At 41.8% G+C, this 22426-nt stretch overlaps 1 protein-coding gene across 2 annotated transcripts in view; it reads right to left on the reverse strand.

Moving 5' to 3' along the window:
• Positions 1-480: 480 nt before the first annotated feature.
• Positions 481-22426, reverse strand: part of LOC137331491 (mitofusin-2-like) — an 82193-nt gene continuing 60247 nt past the window's right edge. For both annotated transcript variants that reach the window (XM_067995313.1, XM_067995312.1), the window contains exons 15-18: positions 19105-19251; positions 14963-15159; positions 11791-11925; positions 481-3488 (exon numbers count right to left, since the gene is read on the reverse strand). In XM_067995313.1, coding sequence (XP_067851414.1) covers positions 3419-3488; positions 11791-11925; positions 14963-15159; positions 19105-19251 — 549 coding nt within the window. In that variant the 3' untranslated portion in view covers positions 481-3418. The remainder of the gene's footprint in view (positions 3489-11790; positions 11926-14962; positions 15160-19104; positions 19252-22426) is intronic.

A 22426-nucleotide genomic window follows, 5' to 3' on the forward strand; every position in this document is an offset into this window, starting at 1 on the left:
GTAGTTTTTTTTTTACTTTGTCTCCCTTATACTTTCCCAGAAATTGCTATTCTGTGCTGTGAAATTGAGTTTGTACCCACTAGGAACTTCAGACAATATATTCTTGTCTCCCTTAGTTCCTTTTGCAGTATCTATAAAAAAGGTAAGATTTTCATACCAGACTATATTTAAATTCACCTATAAGTATGCTAACCTCCATGTTTCCAGGAAATGTTCTTAGGAGTATGTGCAATCCATCGTGAAGCTAGCTTGTTTAGCTGACCTGCATTTTATTAACTAAATTTCAGTCTGACCAGCTTTTAGATACTACAGCCCAATTAAAATCTTTGAGCAAAAAAAATTCAATCTAGTCTACATGCTTATACTTATTTGCATAATTCAAATTCAATGATCATCTTCTCTACCACATGCATGGGATTTTCTGCATTCTTCTACATTGGGCTATTAGGAACGTGCTGCTCACAAGATAAATACATCAACTTGCATTTATATAGCACCTTTAATGTAGTAAAATGTCCCAGGGTGCTTCACGAGAGTGATTATCAAACAAAATTTGACACTGAGCCACAGAGATATAAGGTGATCAAAAGCTTGGTCAAAGAGGTAGGTTTTAAGGAGCATCTTGAGAGGCAGAGGTTTAAGGGAATTCCAGAGCTTAGGGCCTAGGCAACTGAAGACATACCTGCCAATGGTGCAGCAATTAAAATTAGGAATGCACAATTGGAGGAGTGCAGAGATGTGAGGGTTGGAGGAGGATATAAAGATAAGGAGGGATGAGGCTGTTCAGCCTATCTTTGCTTATCCTTCCAGAAAGACCCTACAGTCTCTCATCCCTCCACTCCACCTCCCAAAAATCAAAACAACCAGTTTATGATTTGACATCACCTCCATTACCTGGAAGTCCATTGTGTGACATTGTCCTCAATTTGTCTTTTGCTAATTTGGAAATCACAATACACCACACCCTCAGACAAGATAAGTGGAGAAAGGTTACACTCCAGTACTGCCTTTAGTTATTTTTAACACAGGCCTCCAATGACAAACTTTTACAGCAATTAGCTCAAATAATTTATTACTATTAGCAAATTGTAAGTATACATGCTCAAAAGAATATAAACTTGGTATATGGTTGTCTACATCTAATGAATAGTGAAGGGAAACGTAAATTGAGAAATGTTCAGAAATTTGCAAAAAGTAATTTAACACCAAGAACTATATGTACAAAACATTTGTTCATCAAAGCCCCTTTTTAGAAATCTTTTGAAATTTAAAATGAATTGTGCAAATATTTAAATCAGTTAGAAATTTCTTCAACTTAATTTACATCTAAACATTGTACACTATCATTTTATCATGGTATTAACCCACTTACTCCATAGCATCATCTTCCTCCCCTTTAATGCAAGTCAATTTGAATCTCTTAAATGGCAAATAACTGTTAAGTCAGATAGCCATTTTACAAGGACAGGATATATTGTGTAAAGCACAATGTTTTATGCTATTACTGTGGGAGTTTTAAGGTTTACTATTTATAATTAAATAACGAGAGGGGGTAGAATATCCACAGGGGTGCCCTGATCTCCCGGTGTAACTTTGGCCAAAATCCAATGAAATGGTGTAAATAGCCATTTACACCATTTCTCTATGGTTTTGGCCAAAGGGATTGGGGCAACCCCCATGGAAATTACTTGAACAGATCTGTGCCATCAGTTTAGTTGTTTGGTCACAGAACTTTGCTGATTAGATAATCTTGCTTAGTTTTAGATCTAGATTGAGTGGTTTTCTCTTTAAAAGACTTGTTTGCATAGGTGTGTGCTGGATGAAATTAAAATTTGACAATTTTCAAGCATCCATACAACACCATAGCTATACTTTCCTAAATTCAAATCACATCTTGAACCCATAACTCAGTGCAGTTATTAGTTTTTATTTAATTTTATTTTTGGGTGCACATTAAACTGATCCAAAACCTAGTATACTTGTCAATTCTAAAGCAATCCGTCTGATACTGTTATTTACAATCATTCTGCTGGTGGTGCTAATATAAAGATCATGCACTGAAAAGGCTATTGATAATTGAATTTTCAAAGGCCAACACTAAATTATCGAAGAATTCACATCAAAATTTTGCTTTTGTTGATTTACTAACAATGATGGAACTAGGACATGCAATCAAGGTGGATGGGATAAATCCAATTTTAGGCTAGTTGCTGACCACCTGAAGTTTCAATGGTGGGGGTGGGAGGGGTCTTGATGCAAGTAGTACTTTGGGCCTGAGGTATTATTGGAATAAGTGTAACTGCATCTGAAAACAGTTTGCATGTACCCTCCACTAACAACTACTTCCAGTATTAGTTTGATAATTACATTGTCTTTAGATCTCACACACAAGTTGCATTAGTGTATTAAAAAGTAAAAGAACAAGGCATTTACAGCACTCACGGGAATACCTCAGGACATTTGAGTTTCCTGTACTATCAGTAGCCAATCAAACTGGATTTATTTTACTACTCATTGTTTTTCTTCACTGACTTTGACTTCTGCAGTAACATCTAAGTCACTAGCTACATGACTAATTGGCCAAAGCCCCATTCACATAAACCCTTACTTGCTTTAGACTTGTGCATCAATTTGTATACATCAACATTTTTTATTGGAAGTTTAATGGAAGTGCATTTTATCAATATAGGTATAACGTGTGTATATATATATATATATAATTTAGATAGAGGGCAAGAGCTGATCAGCAAAATCATGATAAAATAATTGTGTAAATATGCAAAGTGGGAATTTTTTTTGCAGTCTGGGAATTGGATTTAAGGTTTCACATGGTTAGATCGTGTTTGAATAAAGGCATACCAATGTGTTTTGACCACTTAGTACATCCACAATAGTAAATGGCCATGCAACTCACCAACATGTTAATCAGGTGTCTAGATAATGAACATAAAATGTACATTTTATAATTGATACTCCTAGTAAATTGTGAATACTTCTTGTATCCCTTCCCAAGTGCACTGCATTAAGAGCCAATTTTCTTCCTTAAAAGACCCAAGTTTGCAAACAATGCTCATCAATTACATACTATTCAGTATTTGTAATAGTGATATTTGCATGTTCTGTTGAACACTGAAGTTTTCTCACCACCTCAAAATACATACATCAAGATATGGATAACCCCGCTCAGCAATGACTAGCTTTGATAAGGTCTTAGACAAATAGTATGCATCTTTATCTATATCTGGTCAGATTTCTGAAGGGCTGATAAACAAGATCCCTGAAAACCATTACTGCATATAAAAGGAGTGGAAGTTTGTATTTTTCACATAGTACTATGGCAGCATTGGTGACAATCCCCATCAGTAAGGTTATGGGACAAATGTAGATTCTAAAAAGGGCTCAGTCGGTTAGCAAGTTTTCACTGGCTCAGCTGTAAGTACTGCTTTGTAAATATGTCCAGTTCATTTTCCAGCCATGTTGCTTTGTTTCTGCAAGAAAAAATGTATTGAAAATAAGTATGTTAAAAATTATTTCCATTACATACTAATCAAGTTTACAATACTATCAACTGACAGCTTCTCAAACCAAAGAAAAATATTTTCAACTTGCCTAAGGTATTTTTGTAGTTTACAGTGGTAAATTAAACCATCTACATTTTTTGCTCAATGATGAAAATTTACAGCAGATCCTCTCTGAACATTGGTAGACAGGCCAGTTCTAGCTTGGTGCATAGCAAATAATGATTAGAATTTAATCAGGCAAGGGAATTTTCAGAATAAAAAGTTCCAAATAAGAACAGATTCTAAAATCATATTTTGGATAAGTATTAATCCCAAAGTCTCAATAACACCATCTGTAACTGCCATAATCTATTGGTACAATTTGTAAGATTTATGGTATATATGATTAATACATAGCAAGTATAAATTGGGGTATATATTTGCATGGAAATGAGGGCAATGCACAGATATTGGGTAAATTATGACAATTACTTGCTTATCATCAGGTAATTTAAAAAAAAACAAAGTCATTCATGCTTGAAATATGTTCTGTATATTAGTTATTCATTGTCTTTGACTGTAACAGATGAATTGCAGTTGGTATAATTTTGGGCATCTTTGATACCTATCTTTGGCATGGGAAGCTGATGGTGGCTTTGGAAATTAGTAGTAGCCTTATAGGAATGTAGCTGTGTTTAGTCAAGAGTGGTGGAGGTTTCAATTCACTGAACAGATAATTACCTAGGTGGTGCAGTCTTCATTCTTTGAATACATATCTAGCTTCACTGGTTCTGAGGAAAATCACTTGCTTTGCACACACATAAAAATGCTGTCATGAAATTGTGGTTAGGCAGTACCGCACATGGTCTCCTACTTCAATGTTATATACAAGACTCAGGCTCTGCCACACTGCCAGATCATTCTGACCTGAAACTATGTGAAAACTGACTAATCATTGACCTCTAGCACCCCATTCCCCAAAAATATGATACCCCTGATAGGTCTACGAGGATGGATGAACACGATCATGGTGTTGTGGAGGATACATATAATTTGAAAAATGAAGATAACCCTACCAAGTTGGAAATCTATTTATCTTCATTTAAGCATCTTCCACATAACGTAGGAACATACTAACGTCGTACCATTTAGGAGGGGATGCATCCTAATGCCAAATCAAGTGTGGCTGATTTAAAATAAAGCTTGCAGTTTACTAACTCTGCAAACTGAAACTAGAACTAATACCAACAATTCATTTTTCTCATACAAGAAATTTAAGTTCACAGGTTTGAAGAGATTCAAAATGACATTGCAGTTGTTGTTAAGCTAACTTAAGGGTTAAGTCATGGCAGGAGATCCCAGAGCCGTGTCATGTTCCTCTTGTGAGATGTGGGAATTCAGGGCTCCTTCCTGTATCCCTGATTCCTTCACCTGCGGGAAGTGTGTCCAGCTGCAGCTATTGTTTGACCGCTTGACGGCTCTGGAGCTGCGGATGGACTCACTTTGGAGCATCCACGATGCTGAGAAAGTCGTGGATAGCACGTTCAGTGAGTTGGTCACACCGCAGATAAAAATTACTGAGGGAGATAGTGAATGGGTGACCAACAGACAGAGGAAGAGTAGGAAGGCAGTGCAGGGGTCCCCTGCGGTCATCTCCCTCCAAAACAGGTATACCGTTTTGGATACTGTTGGGGGAGATGGCTCACCAGGGGAAGGTGGCAGTGGCCAGGTTCATGGCACCGTGGCTGGCTCTGCTGCACAGGAGGGCAGGAAAAAGAGTGGCAGAGCTATAGTGATAGGGGACTCGATTGTAAGGGGAATAGACAGGCGTTTCTGCGGACGCAACCGAGACTCCAGGATGGTATGTTGCCTCCCTGGTGCAAGGGTCAAGGATGTCTCGGAGCGGCTGCAGGACATTCTGGAGGGGGAGGGTGAACAGCCAGTTGTCGTGGTGCATATAGGCACCAACGATATAGGTAAAAAACAGGATGAGGTCCTACAAGCTGAATTTAGGGAGTTAGGAGTTAAACTAAAGAGTAGGACCTCAAAGGTAGTAATCTCAGGATTGCTACCAGTGCCACGGGCAAGTCAGAGTAGGAATGACAGGATAGCTAAGATGAATACGTGGCTTGAGAGATGGTGCAAGAGGGAGGGATTCAAATTCCTGGGCCATTGGAACCGGTTCTGGGGGAGGTGGGACCAGTACAAATTGGACGGTCTGCATCTGGGCAGGACTGGAACCAATGTCCTAGGGGGAGTGTTTGCCAGTGCTGTTGGGGAGGGTTTAAACTAATGTGGCAGGGGGATGGGAACCGATGCAGGAAGTCAGTGGGAAATAAAATGGTGACAGAAACAAAAGGCAGTAAGGGAAAGTGTACAGAACATGACCGGACAGATGGTCTGAGAAAGCAGGGCAAAGACCAAGGGAAGTCTAGATTAAACTGCATTTATTTCAATGCAAGAAGTCTGATGGGCAAGGCAGATGAACTCAGGGCATGGATGGGTACATGGGACTGGGATGTTATAGCTATTACTGAAACATGGATAAGGGAGGGGCAGGACTGGCAGCTCAATGTTCCAGGGTACAGATGCTATAGGAAAGATAGAGCAGGAGGTAAGAGAGGAGGGGGAGTTGCGTTCTTGATTAGGGAGAACATCACGGCAGTAGTGAGAGGGGATATATCCGAGGGTTCGCCCACTGAGTCTATATGGGTAGAACTGAAAAATAAGAAGGGAGAGATCACTTTGATAGGATTGTACTACAGACCCCCAAATAGTCAACGGGAAATTGAGGAGCAAATATGTAAGGAGATTACAGACAGCTGCAAGAAAAATAGGGTGGTAATAGTAGGGGACTTTAACTTTCCCAACATTGACTGGGACAGCCATAGCATGAGGGGCTTGGATGGAGAGAAATTTGTTGAGTGTATTCAGGAGGAATTTCTCATTCAGTATGTGGATGGCCCGACTAGAGAGGGGGCAAAACTTGACCTCCTCTTGGGAAATAAGGAAGGGCAGGTGACAGAAGTGTTAGTGAGGGATCACTTTGGGACAAGTGATCATAATTCCATTAGTTTTAAGATAGCTATGGAGAAGGATAGGTCTGGCCCAAAAGTTAAAATTCTAAATTGGGGAAAGGCCAATTTTGATGGTATTAGACAGGAACTTTCAGAAGTTGATTGGGAGAGTCTGTTGGCAGGCAAAGGGACGTCTGGTAAGTGGGAGGCTTTCAAAAGTGTGTTAACCAGGGTTCAGGGTAAGCACATTCCTTATAAAGTGAAGGGCAAGGCTGGTAGAAGTAGGGAACCTTGGATGACTCGGGAGATTGAGGCACTAGTCAAAAAGAAGAAGGAGGCATATGACATGCATAGGCAGCTGGGATCAAGTGGATCCCTTGAAGAGTATAGAGATTGCCGGAGTGGAGTTAAGAGAGAAATCAGGAGGGCAAAAAGGGGATATGAGATTGCTTTGGCAGATCAGGCAAAGGTGAATCCAAAGAGCTTCTACAAATACATAAAGGGCAAAAGGGTAACTAGGGAGAGAGTAGGGCCTCTTAAGGATCAACAAGGTCATCTATGTGCGGAACCACAAGAAATGGGTGAGATCCTGAATGAATATTTCACATCGGTATTTACGGTTGAGAAAGGCATGGATGTTAGGGAACTTGGGGAAATAAATAGTGATGTCTTGAGGAGTGTACATATTACAGAGAGGGAGGTGCTGGAAGTCTTAACGCGCATCAAGGTAGATAAATCTCAGGGACCTGATGAAATGTATCCCAGGACGTTATGGGAGGTTAGGGAGGAAATTGCGGGTCCCCTAGCAGAGATATTTGAATCATCCACCGCTACAGGTGAGGTGCCTGAAGATTGGAGGGTAGCAAATGTTGTGCCTTTGTTTAAGAAGGGCGGCAGGGAAAAGCCTGGGGACTACAGACCAGTGAGCCTGACATCTGTAGTGGGTAAGTTGTTAGAGGGTATTCTGAGGGACAGGATCTACAGGCATTTGGAGAGGCAGGGACTAATTAGGAACAGTCAGCATGGTTTTGTGAGAGGAAAATCATGTCTCACGAATTTGATTGAGTTTTTTGAAGGGGTAACCAAGAAGATAGATGAGGGCTGTGCAGTAGACGTGGTCTCATGGACTTCAGCAAAGCATTTGACAAGGTACCGCATGGTAGGTTGTTACATAAGGTTAAATCTCATGGGATCAAAGGTGAGGTAGCCAATTGGATACAAAATTGGCTTGACGACAGAAGACAGAGGGTGGTTGTAGAGGGTTGTTTTTCAAACTGGATGCCTGTGTCCAGCGGTGTGCCTCAGGGATCGGTGCTGGGTCCGCTGTTATTTGTTATTTATATTAATGATTTGGATGAGAATTTAGGAGCCATGGTTAGTAAGTTTGCAGATGACACCAAGATTGGTGGCATTGTGGACAGTGAAGAAGGTTATCTGGGATTGCAACGGGATCTTGATCAATTGGGCCAGTGGGCCGATGAATGGCAGATGGAGTTTAATTTAGATAAATGTGAGGTGATGCATTTTGGTAGATCGAATCGGGCCAGGACCTACTCCGTTAATGGTAGGGCGTTGGGGAGAGTTATAGAACAAAGAGATCTGGGAGTACAGATTCATAGCTCCTTGAAAGTGGAGTCACAGGTGGATAGGGTGGTGAAGAAGGCATTCGGCATGCTTGGTTTCATTGGTCAGAACAATGAATGCAGGAGTTGGGATGTCTTGTTGAAGTTGTACAGGGCATTGGTGAGGCCACACTTGGAGTACTGTGTACAGTTCTGGTCACCCTATTATAGAAAGGATATTATTAAACTAGAAAGAGTGCAGAAAAGATTTACTAGGATGCTACTGGGACTTGATGGTTTGACTTACAGGGAGAGGTTAGACAGACTGGGACTTTTTTCCCTGGAGAGTAGGAGGTTAAGGGGTGATCTTATAGAAGTCTATAAAATAATGAGGGGCATAGATAAGGTCGATAGTCAAAATCTTTTCCCAAAGGTAGGGGAGTCTATAACGAGGGGGCATAGATTTATGGTGAGAGGGGAGAGATACAAAAGGGTCCAGAGGGGCAATTTTTTCACTCAAAGGGTGGTGAGTGTCTGGAACGAGCTGCCAGAGGCAGTAGTAGAGGCGGGTACAATTTTGTCTTTTAAAAAGCATTTGGACAGTTACATGGGTAAGATGGGTATAGAGGGATATGGGCCAAGTGCAGGCAATTGGGACTAGCTTAGTGGTATAAACTGGGCGACATGGACATGTTGGGCCGAAGGGCCTGTTTCCATGTTGTAACTTGTATGATTCTATGATTCTATAAAAGATGGGTAAATAGCTTGTAAAGAACTAAATGCAGGTCATAATTGGTAACCAAAGAGGGTATAACTGGATGATATCCAAATAGCTTTCATAATATGAGATACCAATAATCCAAACACTTGGATCAAATACTGAATTAGTTGCAATATGAACATGACAAACGTTGGAGGCATTCCAGAATGTACAAGATATGACGAGAAAGGATGAATGAAATTAGCAGAATATCAAACTTTATAAAATGCCCTGACGAATTTTATGCCTTCCATGAGTTGTAGCTGGGACTTCTCATAATTGACTACAAAACTCCGCTTTTGATTTCAGACACAGGGCTCCGAAGAGCTGTACTACAACCACAATCACACATTCTGGTGCTGAGGAAGCCAAAACGCAACCTTTTCTACTTGTAGCTTTGCCCCTTGAAATTGAACCTGAGGAACTCCCAATGGAATCCCCATATGGCAGTACAGAAGTCTACAGTTGCTAACCAGACCTGGCCATAATGTGATAGTTGGACCATTTGACATTTTTCTATGTTAGGAATCAGTTTATGAGTTCTTTTATTGGGTAGAGTATCCCACCTTTTTGGGAACTATGAAATGTCTCTCCTGTTTGAGGGTGACCTTTTTGTTTCCCCCAAAGAGTAGTCTGAATATCTTCATTGACACCTACCCCATGGAATCCTAGGAATGCATTCTCTGATCATTTCTAACACCTGTGAGCTTGTTGTAACTTCTCTTTATATCTGCACATTTCTGTAGATAGCCCTCTACTTGAGCCCCAGGCAGCTTAGGGATACAGAGTCATTTATGCAGGCTGGTAGCTTGGTCCTGGGAAAGTCTCTGGCAGGAATCATTAGGTGTCAATTTTGCTCTAAAGAGGTGAAACATTCTTGGATGCACTGCCTGAAAATCCCATGTGATTTATGAAAGGACTGTTGATTTGGGCTTTGTTGCAAAGGAGACTCTTAAGAGTTCTTGCATTTCATTGCCATTCTAGTCATTGTATAAAGGTTCTTAAAACGATTCAAGGACTTTCTCTACTTGACCCCCGCCCCCCAAAATATCTTTCCGCTCAAGATTAGTCCTAATAACTACTGTTGTAATTCACATGCAATTGATTGTAAGGATAGCCACAACAAGCCATGAAACAGAACATCAAAAACCATGGATCTCTCTATCTCCGGCCAGTTCAGCAGGCTTGGTTTTCACAAGGGGCAGTAAATAACGTAAAAAATGTGATTATGTTTCAGCAAGCATCTGAGGGCTGGGGGTTATATTCCTCTGTGTGAACTTTCCCTGCCAGGAGAGCACTTGAAGGAGAATTGCTGAATTTAAGTGGAAGCTAGATAAGTACTTGAGGGAGAAAGGAATAGAAGGATATGTTGATAGGGTGAGATGAATTAAGGTGGGAGGAGGCTCGTGTGGAACATAAACACCGGCACAGACCTGTTGGGCTGAATGGCCCATTTCTGTGCTGTAAATTCTATGAATCTGTGATTGGGGTACCCTATAAAGACACTGCCAAATCTCTCTGGATCCTGTGTGCTCAGTCTATTCTGGAATTTGTATCACTAGTTTATGTTGTTGGACCAGACCCTAGTGCACTTCACAAGGATTTAGTCATGATGAACCATGTGAAGATTACTTCTTGTGATTTATGTGAGATTGAGAGGAAGTGGACTCCTACGTTGGGTAACCCTGGAGCAAGTACACTGAGATTTTGAGCAACTCTGGAATTAAGTGCCTCTGAATTTGGTGTGCTGGTCTAACAAAACCTGCTTAGAGTAGTGTTCCCAATTGCCGGTAGATTAATGGGAATTTTTTCAGGGTCTCCATTGGCTGAGATTTGGTCTACTCTGCTAGATATAGATGCATGGTTTTTAAGAGTCCATATGCTTCTGATTTTGTTGTGAACTCTATCGTACATATGGTGCAGTTTTCAGTAAATGTGAGGCAAACGTGTCAAGTTCCAGTGTCATGTTTTGGTAATGAGATTTTATGCAACAGTGAGTGTCAGCAATTGTGAATGTGCTTTTGTTTGGGAGAAGCTGACAACTTAGAGACTTTGTTTTTTTGATGCAGACAGTGTGCTGCATAGGTCAGTACAGACTGGAGTACTGTATGACCGCAGTGCAGCTAGGGCACACACTCTATGCCAAGTGTAAAACTGTAATTTGTACTTCTGCCCCATTTATTTTTGCCTGCCTTATTTTCTATCTATATGATTTAGGAGCATATGATTGGTCTACACCACCACCTAACTTAAAGCTTTGATTTTTCTGTTAATAGGCTAATAACATTGATTTTCATTTTATTTCTCTGATGCTTGCCCTAACAACTATTTGTATGCTGATATTTTCCCGGAGATTCATTGATTTTTCTGGTTCCTAGGAATTTAGGATGGACAAAGGCAAAAACTCAGATTAGTTCATTTTAAGAACAGAATATATTGAAAACAGGAAAACAGGAGGCCTGTTAACCTAACCTACATTTGTAGAAAGACACAGGACTTTGTCCCAGTTTTGGTGATGAAAGGTCTAACATGAGAAGTATAGCATTTAACTAGGGAGAAAATTAATTGGCAATATGATGCAGGCCCATGCAGGAGGAGGAGACTAATGTGGCACCAACTGTCACATTTTCATGTGCTTGTGAAGCACCTGATTTTCACCAGAAAATAAATCAAGCTAGCTTTTATTCCAATAATGTGTAAAAGATGCTTAAGTGAAACTCCCGTTTCATTTTAGTTAAGATCAACCATTTTATATCTGGGATTTGCAGGGTTTTTTTTAAGGTTTTCCTGCCTTTTCAGTATCAGTTGGGTTTTTATCCTAACCGGAACATTGCAATTACTTTGCACTGAAGGTATGGTTAATGAGTTGAGATAAAGAGATTAACTTGCTGGCATTGAAATTTGTTTAGAAATAAAAAGTATGTACTATGAAAATATCAAAAGGATATTACCTCAGCAGCTTTGATCGGTTTTGTGTGGACTCTAGGAGTTCGATCTTTTTGTTGAGGCTGGAGACTGCTTCTTCTAAATTTTTCTCAGTAACATCTACCTGCTGGCATAGCCGAGCAAAGGTACTGGTCATTTCCCTGAGAAAGAATAGAGGCAAAACATAATTTCATTCATCTATTTTTTAAAAAACACTGTGGATGATTGTCTTTATCTTTGGATGTTGCAGTAATTGTATTATTTATTCTGTTCCCATTTTAAAATTTTTTTTAGCTACTCCCCAGGCCTGGCTGGTATAATACCTTATACCACCAAAGAAAGAACTTGCATTTATTTTTTTTGCAAGTCCTCAGGAGGTCCCAAAGTGCTTCACAGCCAATGAATTACTTGCTTTTGAAAGTGCAGCCACTATTGCATTGTATGCAAATGCAGCAGCCAATTTGAACATACCAAGGTCCCACAAACTGCAATGAGATAAATGACCAGTTAATCCGTGTTTGGTGGTGTTGATTGAGGGATAAATGTTAACTAGGATAACCAGGAGAACTCCCCTCCCCACCTCAGCAGGCAGATGGCACTTTGGTTTAATATCGCATCAGGAAGAGGGGTAATTTTAGGGAAATATTTGCTTATTGTAGACTGAATTTCTTCTTTTCAAAAATGAACACTCCAGCCAGTTCATCTTCATTAAAAACTGTTTAAATCTTATTAACTGCATTGTGTTCTTAAAAAAAAATCAGCAAGATCAATAAGTTGACATTTCCCACTTTATGAGCACACTAACAAAACCATACAGTTGCAATATACATATTTCTTCTTAGTTATCCAACATATCTCATGAGCAAGTTTGATGAATCAACATTTATTCTGCCAAAATACATGCAATTCTCCCTTCTTGAGTTTTATAAGGACTGCTACGATATGGCTACCTTCAGTTACTTCTCTCCTGTCTTTGACCACCTTTTTGGCCTATATTTGAGAATTCCTTTTAAAATGAGGAAGATTTGAATTTATCAGAAAACCTGATTTGTACCAAGTCCTGGCTTCCAAATTTATTTAATACAGCAAAGCTTTCCACGGCCTTGCCCCTCCCTATCTCTGTAACATCCTCCATCCCTACAACCCTCCGTGATCTCTGCGCTCCTCCAATTCTGGCCTCTTGTGCATCCCTGATTTTCATTGCTCCACCACTGGCTGCTTTGCCTTCAGCTGCCTATGCTCCAAGCTCTGGAATTCCCTCCCTAAATCCATCTCTCCTTTAAGATGCTCCTTAAAACCTACCTCTTTGACCAAGGTTTTGGTCACCTGTCCTATCATCTCTTTATGTGGCTCAGTGTCAAACTTTGCTTGATAATGCTCCTGCAAAGAACCTTGGGACATTTTACTACATTAATGGCACTATATAAATGCAAGTTGTTGTTACTGTAACAGCCAGTTGCAAAGGACCATAACAAATTAGAGAGTTTATTCAAGAAGTAGAGGCAAAGGGACAGATTCAGGGCCCTGACCTCAATTGCATGGCGCTAGGAGAGAAACATTAGATAGGATATCTCCACAGAGTTGCTAATGTACATGTCTTAGCATCCAGTCAAGAGCTGCATTGATAATGGCCTAGAAGCAAGCAAACTACCTTGTCCTTTTGCAGCCACATGGCTTGGAAGGTCCCTTTGTAAGAGGCCTGGGGTTGTGGGAGTGATGGGAAAAGAGAAAGAAAGGAGAGTGCATGTCATTTATTGAAGATATGGGTGCCAATATTACTCTCTTAACATCTTGGAAATGCTCATTCCCAGGCAAGATGGAGAGAAGGGGGCAGGGACCCTTTACGTCAGGTCTCTGCACTCTTTACGTTGCCCTGGGATTTCAAAGGTTTCCACAAAGACAAACCTAGGGCTGTGCCTGCAATAGCCACAGGCCCAGTGCTGCCATGGTAATGAGGCAGGAGGAGGTGTTCCTTGCCCATCCTCCTCAACCTCCTATGTTTGCTTACCAGGGCACCTATTTCCAGTGGTACCCCAAGAAGCTAGCAATGAGTCTTGCATCAGGACCCTCCTCAGGTTGGAGGGTGTGAGTGGGCCACATAGCAAAGCGATTAAGGGCCAACAGGGTGAATGGCATTCCTTTTCTTGTAGAACCTATCCAATTCTGTCTGTTATTCTCCAACAGAAACCAGAAAGCACTAAGGCTAGCAGCCAGGCCAGCATTTGCAGGCCTCTTTCCACACTCAATTCCTGGTACAAGGCCCTGCCAAGTGGCGGGCCTGCACCAGGAGTGTGACTGGGCCGTTTTGATGACCTAGTTGAACAAATTCGAAATTCAGGTGTACCTCCATCTCGCCAGCAGAATGCACTTCACGTGCGCTCCACTGTCCAGTGGGGTGGGGGGGGGGGGGGGCAGCAATATCAGGTCATGTTGTCATCCAAATAAAATAAGTGTCCAAAGTATCAAGAGAAGAACTCTCCTCAAAGGAAAAAATGCAGCATTTAATAGCAAGTCCTTTTGTAGTTAAGCACAACCTGTCAACTTGTACAGTACACATCTATAAAAGTCTTTCTCTCCCCACACTTACTGCAACAAATTAAGGCTGTCCATGATACATCATGGGGCCACATCAAGTAACTAAATATAAAAATCTGAAGAACTAGAAGGAAGCAGCATCAGGAGACACACTTAACCAGCTATTTATGGAATTGTTCTTTAGGCCAAATATAGATGAAATGGGAGTATTTATTTGGAAAAAATTAATTACTGATGGAGTCACTATTAATTTAGGTGGCATTTGAGCAAATAGACCTTACCTCAAGGCCATATGTTCAAAAAACAAGCCCCAAGTAATTTGTTTTTCTCTGAAGTTACAACACAAATCTCTTATTCAAAATTCAGAATCAGAAAAATGACCTAAAAGAACAGTCAAATATTGACTTCTTAAATGTCTCATTCTCATTGGACCAACATATGAAAACATCGGACAGGAAAAGACCAGCTGGTCCATTAAGCCTGTGCCATACAGTTATGCTGCTATTAGGCATCATGGTCCCCAATGCTCCCATCCACCAGCAGCTAAATAATCTCCTGGCAGAGGCCAAAACCCTAGGCGAATTCAGGGGCAAAAAAAAAGAATCTGGCAATTCCTCCCCAACGCCCGAAAGCGATGCAAGATAAATGGCGACAGCTACTTACTGATGGACTTGATGGCTACAGTTTGCGCTTGTAAAACTAACAACCATCTGCAATTTCTCTGTAGCGTAGTCCACAAACTGACGCTTAAAAGCTCTCTCCTTTGCCTTTGTTGTCCATGTCAAACGTTCATACATGTATAATATACTGTAGAGACTTAGAGCAACAGCTATAAGTCTCCAGCCCACAGCTCTGAAAATCTATGGTGAGAATAATGAGAAAACATTAATTTACAGTCACACTATTTATATAAAAAACTGTAAATCTGGCACCTTCACCCAGAAAACACGATAGGGAGAGTTTTGGATTTTATTACAGTATAAATAGAGACTTAATATTTTATATTAACTGGATAGCTGCAACTGGATATTCCTAAATTTAACAAATACTACAGCAGTGATAGACAAAATGTTCATCATGATTAGCCAGTAATTGGGGGAAAAAAAGGCATCAAGCCAATCTTGGGTCTCAAAATAATTTTTGTTTCAATCCAGTCTTGCAAGATACCCTCACTGACTTGCTAGAAGGTAAGTCTTACAAAAAATGTACCTAATGTGACTATTCCAAAATCACTGTACTGCATCTCCGAGCAGATTGTTCTTGTGGCTTTGTTGGCATATGCAGGTGCTCAAAGACCCTTGAAGGTAACATGGATGTAAGGGAGTAAACAGATTGGAATAATAATTGCTGGTACCACAGGTAATGTGGTAAATACAGAAGGAGGTGATTTGGCCCATCGTGGTGGCTTGTTCTAATACTATTTTTAAAAATTCGTTCATGGGATGTGGGTGTCGCTGGCAAGGCCAGCATTTATTGCTCATCCTTAATTTTTTTTTCATTCGTTCACGGGATGTGGGCTTCGCTGGCAAGGCTGACATTTATTGCCCATCCCTAATTGCCCTCGAGAAGGTGGTGGTGAGCCGCCTTCTTCAACCGCTGCAGTCCGTGTGGTGACGGTTCTCCCACAGTGCTGTTAGGAAGGGAGTTCCAGGATTTTGACCCAGCGACAATGAAGGAACGGCGATATATTTCCAAGTCGGGATGGTGTGTGACTTGGAGGGGAACGTGCAGGTGGTGTTGTTCCCATGCGCCTGCTGCTCTTGTCCTTCTAGGTGGTAGAGGTCGCGGGTTTGGGAGGTGCTGTCGAAGAAGCCTTGGCGAGTTGCTGCAGTGCATCCTGTGGATGGTGCACACTGCAGCCACAGTGCGCCGGTGGTGAAGGGAGTGAATGTTTAGGGTGGTGGATGGGGTGCCAATCAAGCGGGCTGCTTTATCTTGGATGGTGTCGAGCTTCTTGAGTGTTGTTGGAGCTGCACTCATCCAGGCAAGTGGAGAGTATTCCATCACACTCCTGACTTGTGCCTTGTAGATGGTGGAAAGGCTTTGGGGAGTCAGGAGGTGAGTCACTCGCCACAGAATACCCAGCCTCTGACCTGCTCTCGTAGCCACAGTATTTATATGGCTGGTCCAGTTAAGTTTCTGGTCAATGGTGACCCCCAGGATGTTGATGGTGGGGGATTCGGCGATGGTAATGCCGTTGAATGTCAAGTGGAGGTGGTTAGACTCTCTCTTGTTGGAGATGGTCATTGCCTGGCACCTATCTGGCGCGAATGTTACTTGCCACTTATGAGCCCAAGCCTGGATGTTGTCCAGGTCTTGCTGCATGCAGGCTCGGACTGCTTCATTATCTGAGGGGTTGCGAATGGAACTGAACACTGTGCAGTCATCAGCGAACATCCCCATTTCTGACCTTATGATGGAGGGAAGGTCATTGATGAAGCAGCTGAAGATGGTTGGGCCAAGGACACTGCCCTGAGGAACTCCTGCAGCAATATCCTGGTGCTGAGATGATTGGCCTCCAACAGCCACTACCATCTTCCTTTGTGCTAGGTATGATTCCAGCCACTGGAGAGTTTTCCCCCGGATTCCCATTGACTTCAATTTTACTAGGGCTCCTTGGTGCCACACTCGGTCAAATGCTGCCTTGATGTCAAGGGCAGTCAATTTCACCTCACCTCTGGAGTTCAGCTCTTTTGTCCATGTTTGGACCAAGTCTGTAATGAGGTCTCTGCAGCCGAGTGGTCCTGGCCATACCCAAACTAAGCATCGGTGAGCAGGTTATTGGTAAGTGCCGCTTGATAGCACTGTCGACAACACCTTCCATCACATTGCTGATGATTGAGAGTAGACTGATGGGGCGGTAATTGGCCGGATTGGATGTGTCTTGCTTTTTGTGGCTAGGACATACCTGGGCAATTTTCCACATTGCTAGGTAGATGCCAGTGTTGTAGCTGTACTGAAACAGCTTGGCTAGAGGCGCGGCTAGTTCTGGAGCACAAGTCTTCAGCACTACAGCCGGGATGTTGACGGGGCCCATAGCCATTGCTGTATCCAGTGCACTCAGCCGTTTCTTGGTATCATGTGGAATGAATCGAATTGGCTGAAGACTGGCTTCTGTGATGGTGGGGATATCAGAAGGAGGCAGAGATGGATCATTCACAGCACTTCTGGCTGAAGATGGTTGCAAACGCTTCAGCCTTGTCTTTTGCACTCTACTGTGCTGGACTCCACCATCATTGAGGATGGGGATGTTCATGGAGCCTCCTTCTCCCGTTAGTTGTTTAATTGTCTACCACCATTCACGACTGGATGTGGTAGGACTGCAGAGCTTTGATCTGATCCGTTGGTTGTGGAATCGCTTAGCTCTGTCTATTGCATGTTGCTTCCGCTGTTTAGCATGCAAGTAGTCCTGTGTCGTAGCTTCATCAGGTTGGCAACTCATTTTTAGGTACGTCTGGTGCTGCTCCTGGCATGCTCTTCTACACTCATTGAATCAGGGTTAATCCCCTGGCTTGTTGGTAATAGTAGAGTGAGGAATATGCCGGGCCATGAGGTTACATATTGTGCTGGAATACAATTCTGCTGCTGCTGATGGCCCACAGCGCCTCATGGATGCCCAGTTTTGAGCTGCTAGACCTGTTCTGAATCTATCTCATTTAGCACGGTAGTAGTGCCACACAACACGTTAGATGGTGCGCTCAGTGTGAAGACGGGTCTTCGTCTCCACAAGGACTGTGCGGTGGTCACTCCTACCAATACTGTCATGGACAGATGCATCTGGGACAGGTAGATTGGTGAGGACGAGGTCAAGTAGGTTTTTCCCTCGTGTTGGTTCGCTCACCACCTGTCGCAGGCCCAGTCTGGCAGCTACGTCCTTCAGGACTTGGCCAGCTCGGTCAGTAGTGGTGCTACCAAGCCACTCTTGGTGATGGACATTGAAGTCCCTTGCTACCCTCAGTGCTTCCTCCAAGTGGTGCTCAACATGGAGGAGGACTGCTTCATCAGCTGAGGGAGGGCTGTCGGTGGTAATCAGCAGGAAGTTTCCTTGCCCATGTTTGACCTGATGCCCTGAGATTTCATGGGGTCCGGATTCAATGTTGAGGACTCCCAGGGCCACTCCCTCCTGACTGTATATCACTGTACCGCCACCTCTGGTGGGTCCGTCTTGCCGATGGGACAGGATATACCCAGGGATGGTGATGGAAGAGTCTGGGATGTTGGCTGAAAGGTATGATTCTGTGAGTATGGCTAGGTCAAGCTCTTGCTTGACTCGTCTGTGGGACAGCTCTCCCAATTTTGGCACAGCTCCCCAGATGTTAGTGATGAGGACTTTGCAGGGTCAACTGGGCTTGGTTTGCCTTGGTCGTGTCTTGTGCCTAGTGGTCCGATGCCAGGTGGTCCATCCGGTTTTATTCTTTTTGTGACTTTCTGTCGTGAGATTGTACAACTGAGTGGCTTGCTAGGCCATTTCAGAGAGCAAGTAAGAATCAACCACATTGCTGTGGGTCTGGAATCACATATAGGCCAGACCGGGTAAGTACAGCAGTTTTCCTCCCCGAAAGGACATTAGTGAACCAGATGGGTTTTGTACAACAATCCGGTTTCATGGCCATCATTACTGATACTATTTTTTTTTAATTCCAGATTTTATTTAATTGAATTTAAATTATAAGACCATTAGAGGTTCCCCAGCTGCTGTGGGCGATTTACTCATGACTCTGGATTATTAGTCCAGTAACATAACCATTATGCTACCTGTGGGTACTAGCTTAATTTCAGCAACTATTTGGAAGAAAAATACTTGCCACTCCTCCAACAATGACAACACCCACTGAAGTCCGTGATGTCAGAGAAGCTAATCCAGTAACTAGGGAGATCATCAGTTCTTCCTGTGCCATGCTTTCTTGAGCAAGTGCAGGTACAGTTGGTGTTATGGGTAAAGTTCGAGGAACCTATAATATGAGAATCGAAAGTGTGTAAATTCGAAATGTATTTTAAGTGCAAAAAAATAGCAATTATAGGTTAGTCTTAGGCTAAACTCAACAAAGATGGAGTACCATTGTGTTTATATTTTCCATTCAGGTGAATCATTTTTTTACAAAATATTTTAGAATGCTGTCCTAAAATGAGGTCTGCTACTGACACAACAATGATTTGTATGTGAAACAGATTATATTTTAAAACATCAAATCTAAGAAAAAATTATCTAAAAACTGCATAAAATCTAGTGAACTATACTAAAACTTGATTGTGACTTTTAATTGTTCTTTTACTATAGTGTTCAGATTGCAAATACAAATGCATCATCTCTAAGCTGACTCAGAGCTAAATGTCTGTCTGAAAAATAAGATATACAAGAATTATATCTCTAGAAAAAACTTGGGACTTATACAAGTGAATACAAATTCTTGCTATTAACCTCTTGGATGTCAAAACTAGCACTTTCTCTTGACTCCTTGATGAGGTTCTCAGACAAAGCAATACTTGGTATCTTTCCCTCTACATATAATACTTAACATATTTTACAGTGTAAATCACACTTCAATGATTTAAACCTGTACATTTAATCTGAATGCTGCACTACAATTCTAACATAAGAACATAAGAAATAGGAGCAGGAGTAGGCCAATCGGCCCCTCGAGCCTGCTCCGCCTTTCAATAAGATCATAGCTGATCTGATCCTAACCTCAAATCTAAAGAACACAAGAAGTAGGAGCAGGACCCGGCCACTCAGCCCCTGGGCCCGCTCCGCCACCCACAGGGCCTTGACCGATCCGAACTCAGCTTCATGTCCAATTTCCTGCCCGCTCCCCGTAACCCCTAATTCCCTTTACTTCTAGGAAACTGTCTATTTCTGTTTTAAAATTATTTAATGATGTAGCTTCCACAGCTTCCTGGGGCAGCAAATTCCACAGACCTACCACCCTCTGAGTGAAGAAGTTTCTCCTCATCTCAGTTTTGAAAGAGCAGCCCCTTATTCTAAGATTATGCCCCCTAGTTCTAGTTTCACCCATCCTTGGGAACATCCTTACCGCATCCACCCGATCAAGCCCCTTCACAATCTTATATGTTTCAATAAGATGGCCTCTCATTCTTCTGAACTCCAATGAGTAGAGTCCCAATCTACTCAACCTCTCCTCATATGTCCGCCCCCTCGTCCCTGGGATTAACCGAGTGAACCTTCTTTGTACTGCCTCGAGAGCAAGTATGTCTTTTCTTAAGTATGGAGACCAAAACTGTATGCAGTATTCCAGGTGCGGTCTCACCAATACCTTATATAACTGCAGCAATACCTCCCTGTTTTTATATTCTATCCCCCTAGCAATAAAAGCCAACATTCCGTTGGCCTTCTCGATCACCTGCTGCATCTGCATACTAACTTTTTGATTTTCTTGCACTAGGACCCCCAGATCCCTTTGTACTGCAGTACTTTCCAGTTTCTCGCCATTAAGATAATAACTTGCTCTCTGATTTTTCCTGCCAAAGTGCATAACCTCACATTTTCCAATATTATATTGCATCTGCCAAATCTCCGCCCACTCACCCAGCCTGTCTATATCCCCTCACTCTCTACTTTCCCTCCCATCTTTGTATCATCTGCAAACTTTGATATGTTACACTCGGTCCCCTCCTCCAAATCGTTAATATAGATTGTAAAGAGTTGGGGACCCAGCACCGACCCCTGCGGAACACTACTGGCTACTGGTTGCCAGTCCGAGAATGAACCATTTATCCCAACTCTCTGCTTCCTGTTAGATAACCAATCCTCCACCCATGCCAGAATATTACCCCCAATCCAGTGATTCTTTATCTTGAGCAATAATCTTTTATGTGGCACCTTGTCGAATGCCTTCTGGAAGTCTAAATACACTACATCCACTGGTTCCCCTTTATCCACCCTGTACGTTATGTCCTCAAACAACTCAAGCAAATTTGTCCGACATGACTTCCCCTTCATAAAGCCATGCTGACTTTGTCCTATTAAATTCTGTAACACTTAGACTAAAGTAAACTGGATCTGTTCAGGTAATCATTGATTTGTTCAAAATTGTGATTGCTACTACGACGGATCAGGAACTAGGAACCAAATACCACATAACTAGACAATTAAATCACTCAATTTCTTCAAACTGCTTTGGGCCACCATTTTCCTTCCTCACTTGGGTCAGTACGTATAGATAAAAGTAACATTTATAATAAACCACTAAAACTGATACCATTCTGATAAAAAACTGAAAACTTACCCATAAAATTAGTCAATTAATTTTAGAAATGCCTGCAACAGTTTTACCTTACATAGGCCTGCCCCTCTCTCTTGAGGCTTGGGGCTTGATATTGCATCAACCGCAGAGGTTGGGCAGTGGGGAGTTCCAGCTCCTGATGACAAATTCTGTGGTGTATGGGAAGTGTAACTTCAACCATTCTGCTTTGCAACTTCAATATCAAGATCTTAGTAATGCAAATGTGTCTGACGTGTATCTTTCAGTATTACCAAAGTGCGTAATTTTCTTTAACCTTTTGTCAGTCATGCGATATATTACTTCCACACTGGCATTAGAAACTGCATTCCAGGTAATTGACTAATGGCAAGAAATGCCACAGAAGGTGTACTACATATACATAATTAACAAAAGAAAAACAGATGTCACAAGTATATGGTACATATTGCAGTAGATAAGACCACTTTGCATGTAAGTCAATCGCACAAAAATCTATACAATGCAACAAACCAGTTCTTTCACAGCAAAGAAACAGTCTGCTAGTTAAATTAAGGAATCACATTAATTTAAATTTTACAGAGCCTCCAAAGAAGTTGAAGAATTAATCTAGCACCAATTTCAACCTTTAATCCTCTTCTGAATGAAAAATCCAACTGAGTACACCTCCTGGTGTCAAGATCTATAATAGGGAGACTAGAAGCATGGAAAAAAGACATTTTGTCATACCCTTGGAACCATTGTGGAATCTTAATCTTGTTCTCCACAAACTGATATATTGCCCTTCTAAGCCCATGTCATCTTGTGACCTCAAGTCCTTGACTCTTGAAACAGTTGGATTCCTGGCCCTATTTTGGCATGTATAGTTATCACTGAGCTTCCATTAATCTACCATATTTTATTTGACACT

Source organism: Heptranchias perlo, chromosome 13 (genome assembly GCF_035084215.1).
Source record: "Heptranchias perlo isolate sHepPer1 chromosome 13, sHepPer1.hap1, whole genome shotgun sequence".
Classification (NCBI taxonomy): Eukaryota; Metazoa; Chordata; class Chondrichthyes; order Hexanchiformes; family Hexanchidae; genus Heptranchias; species Heptranchias perlo.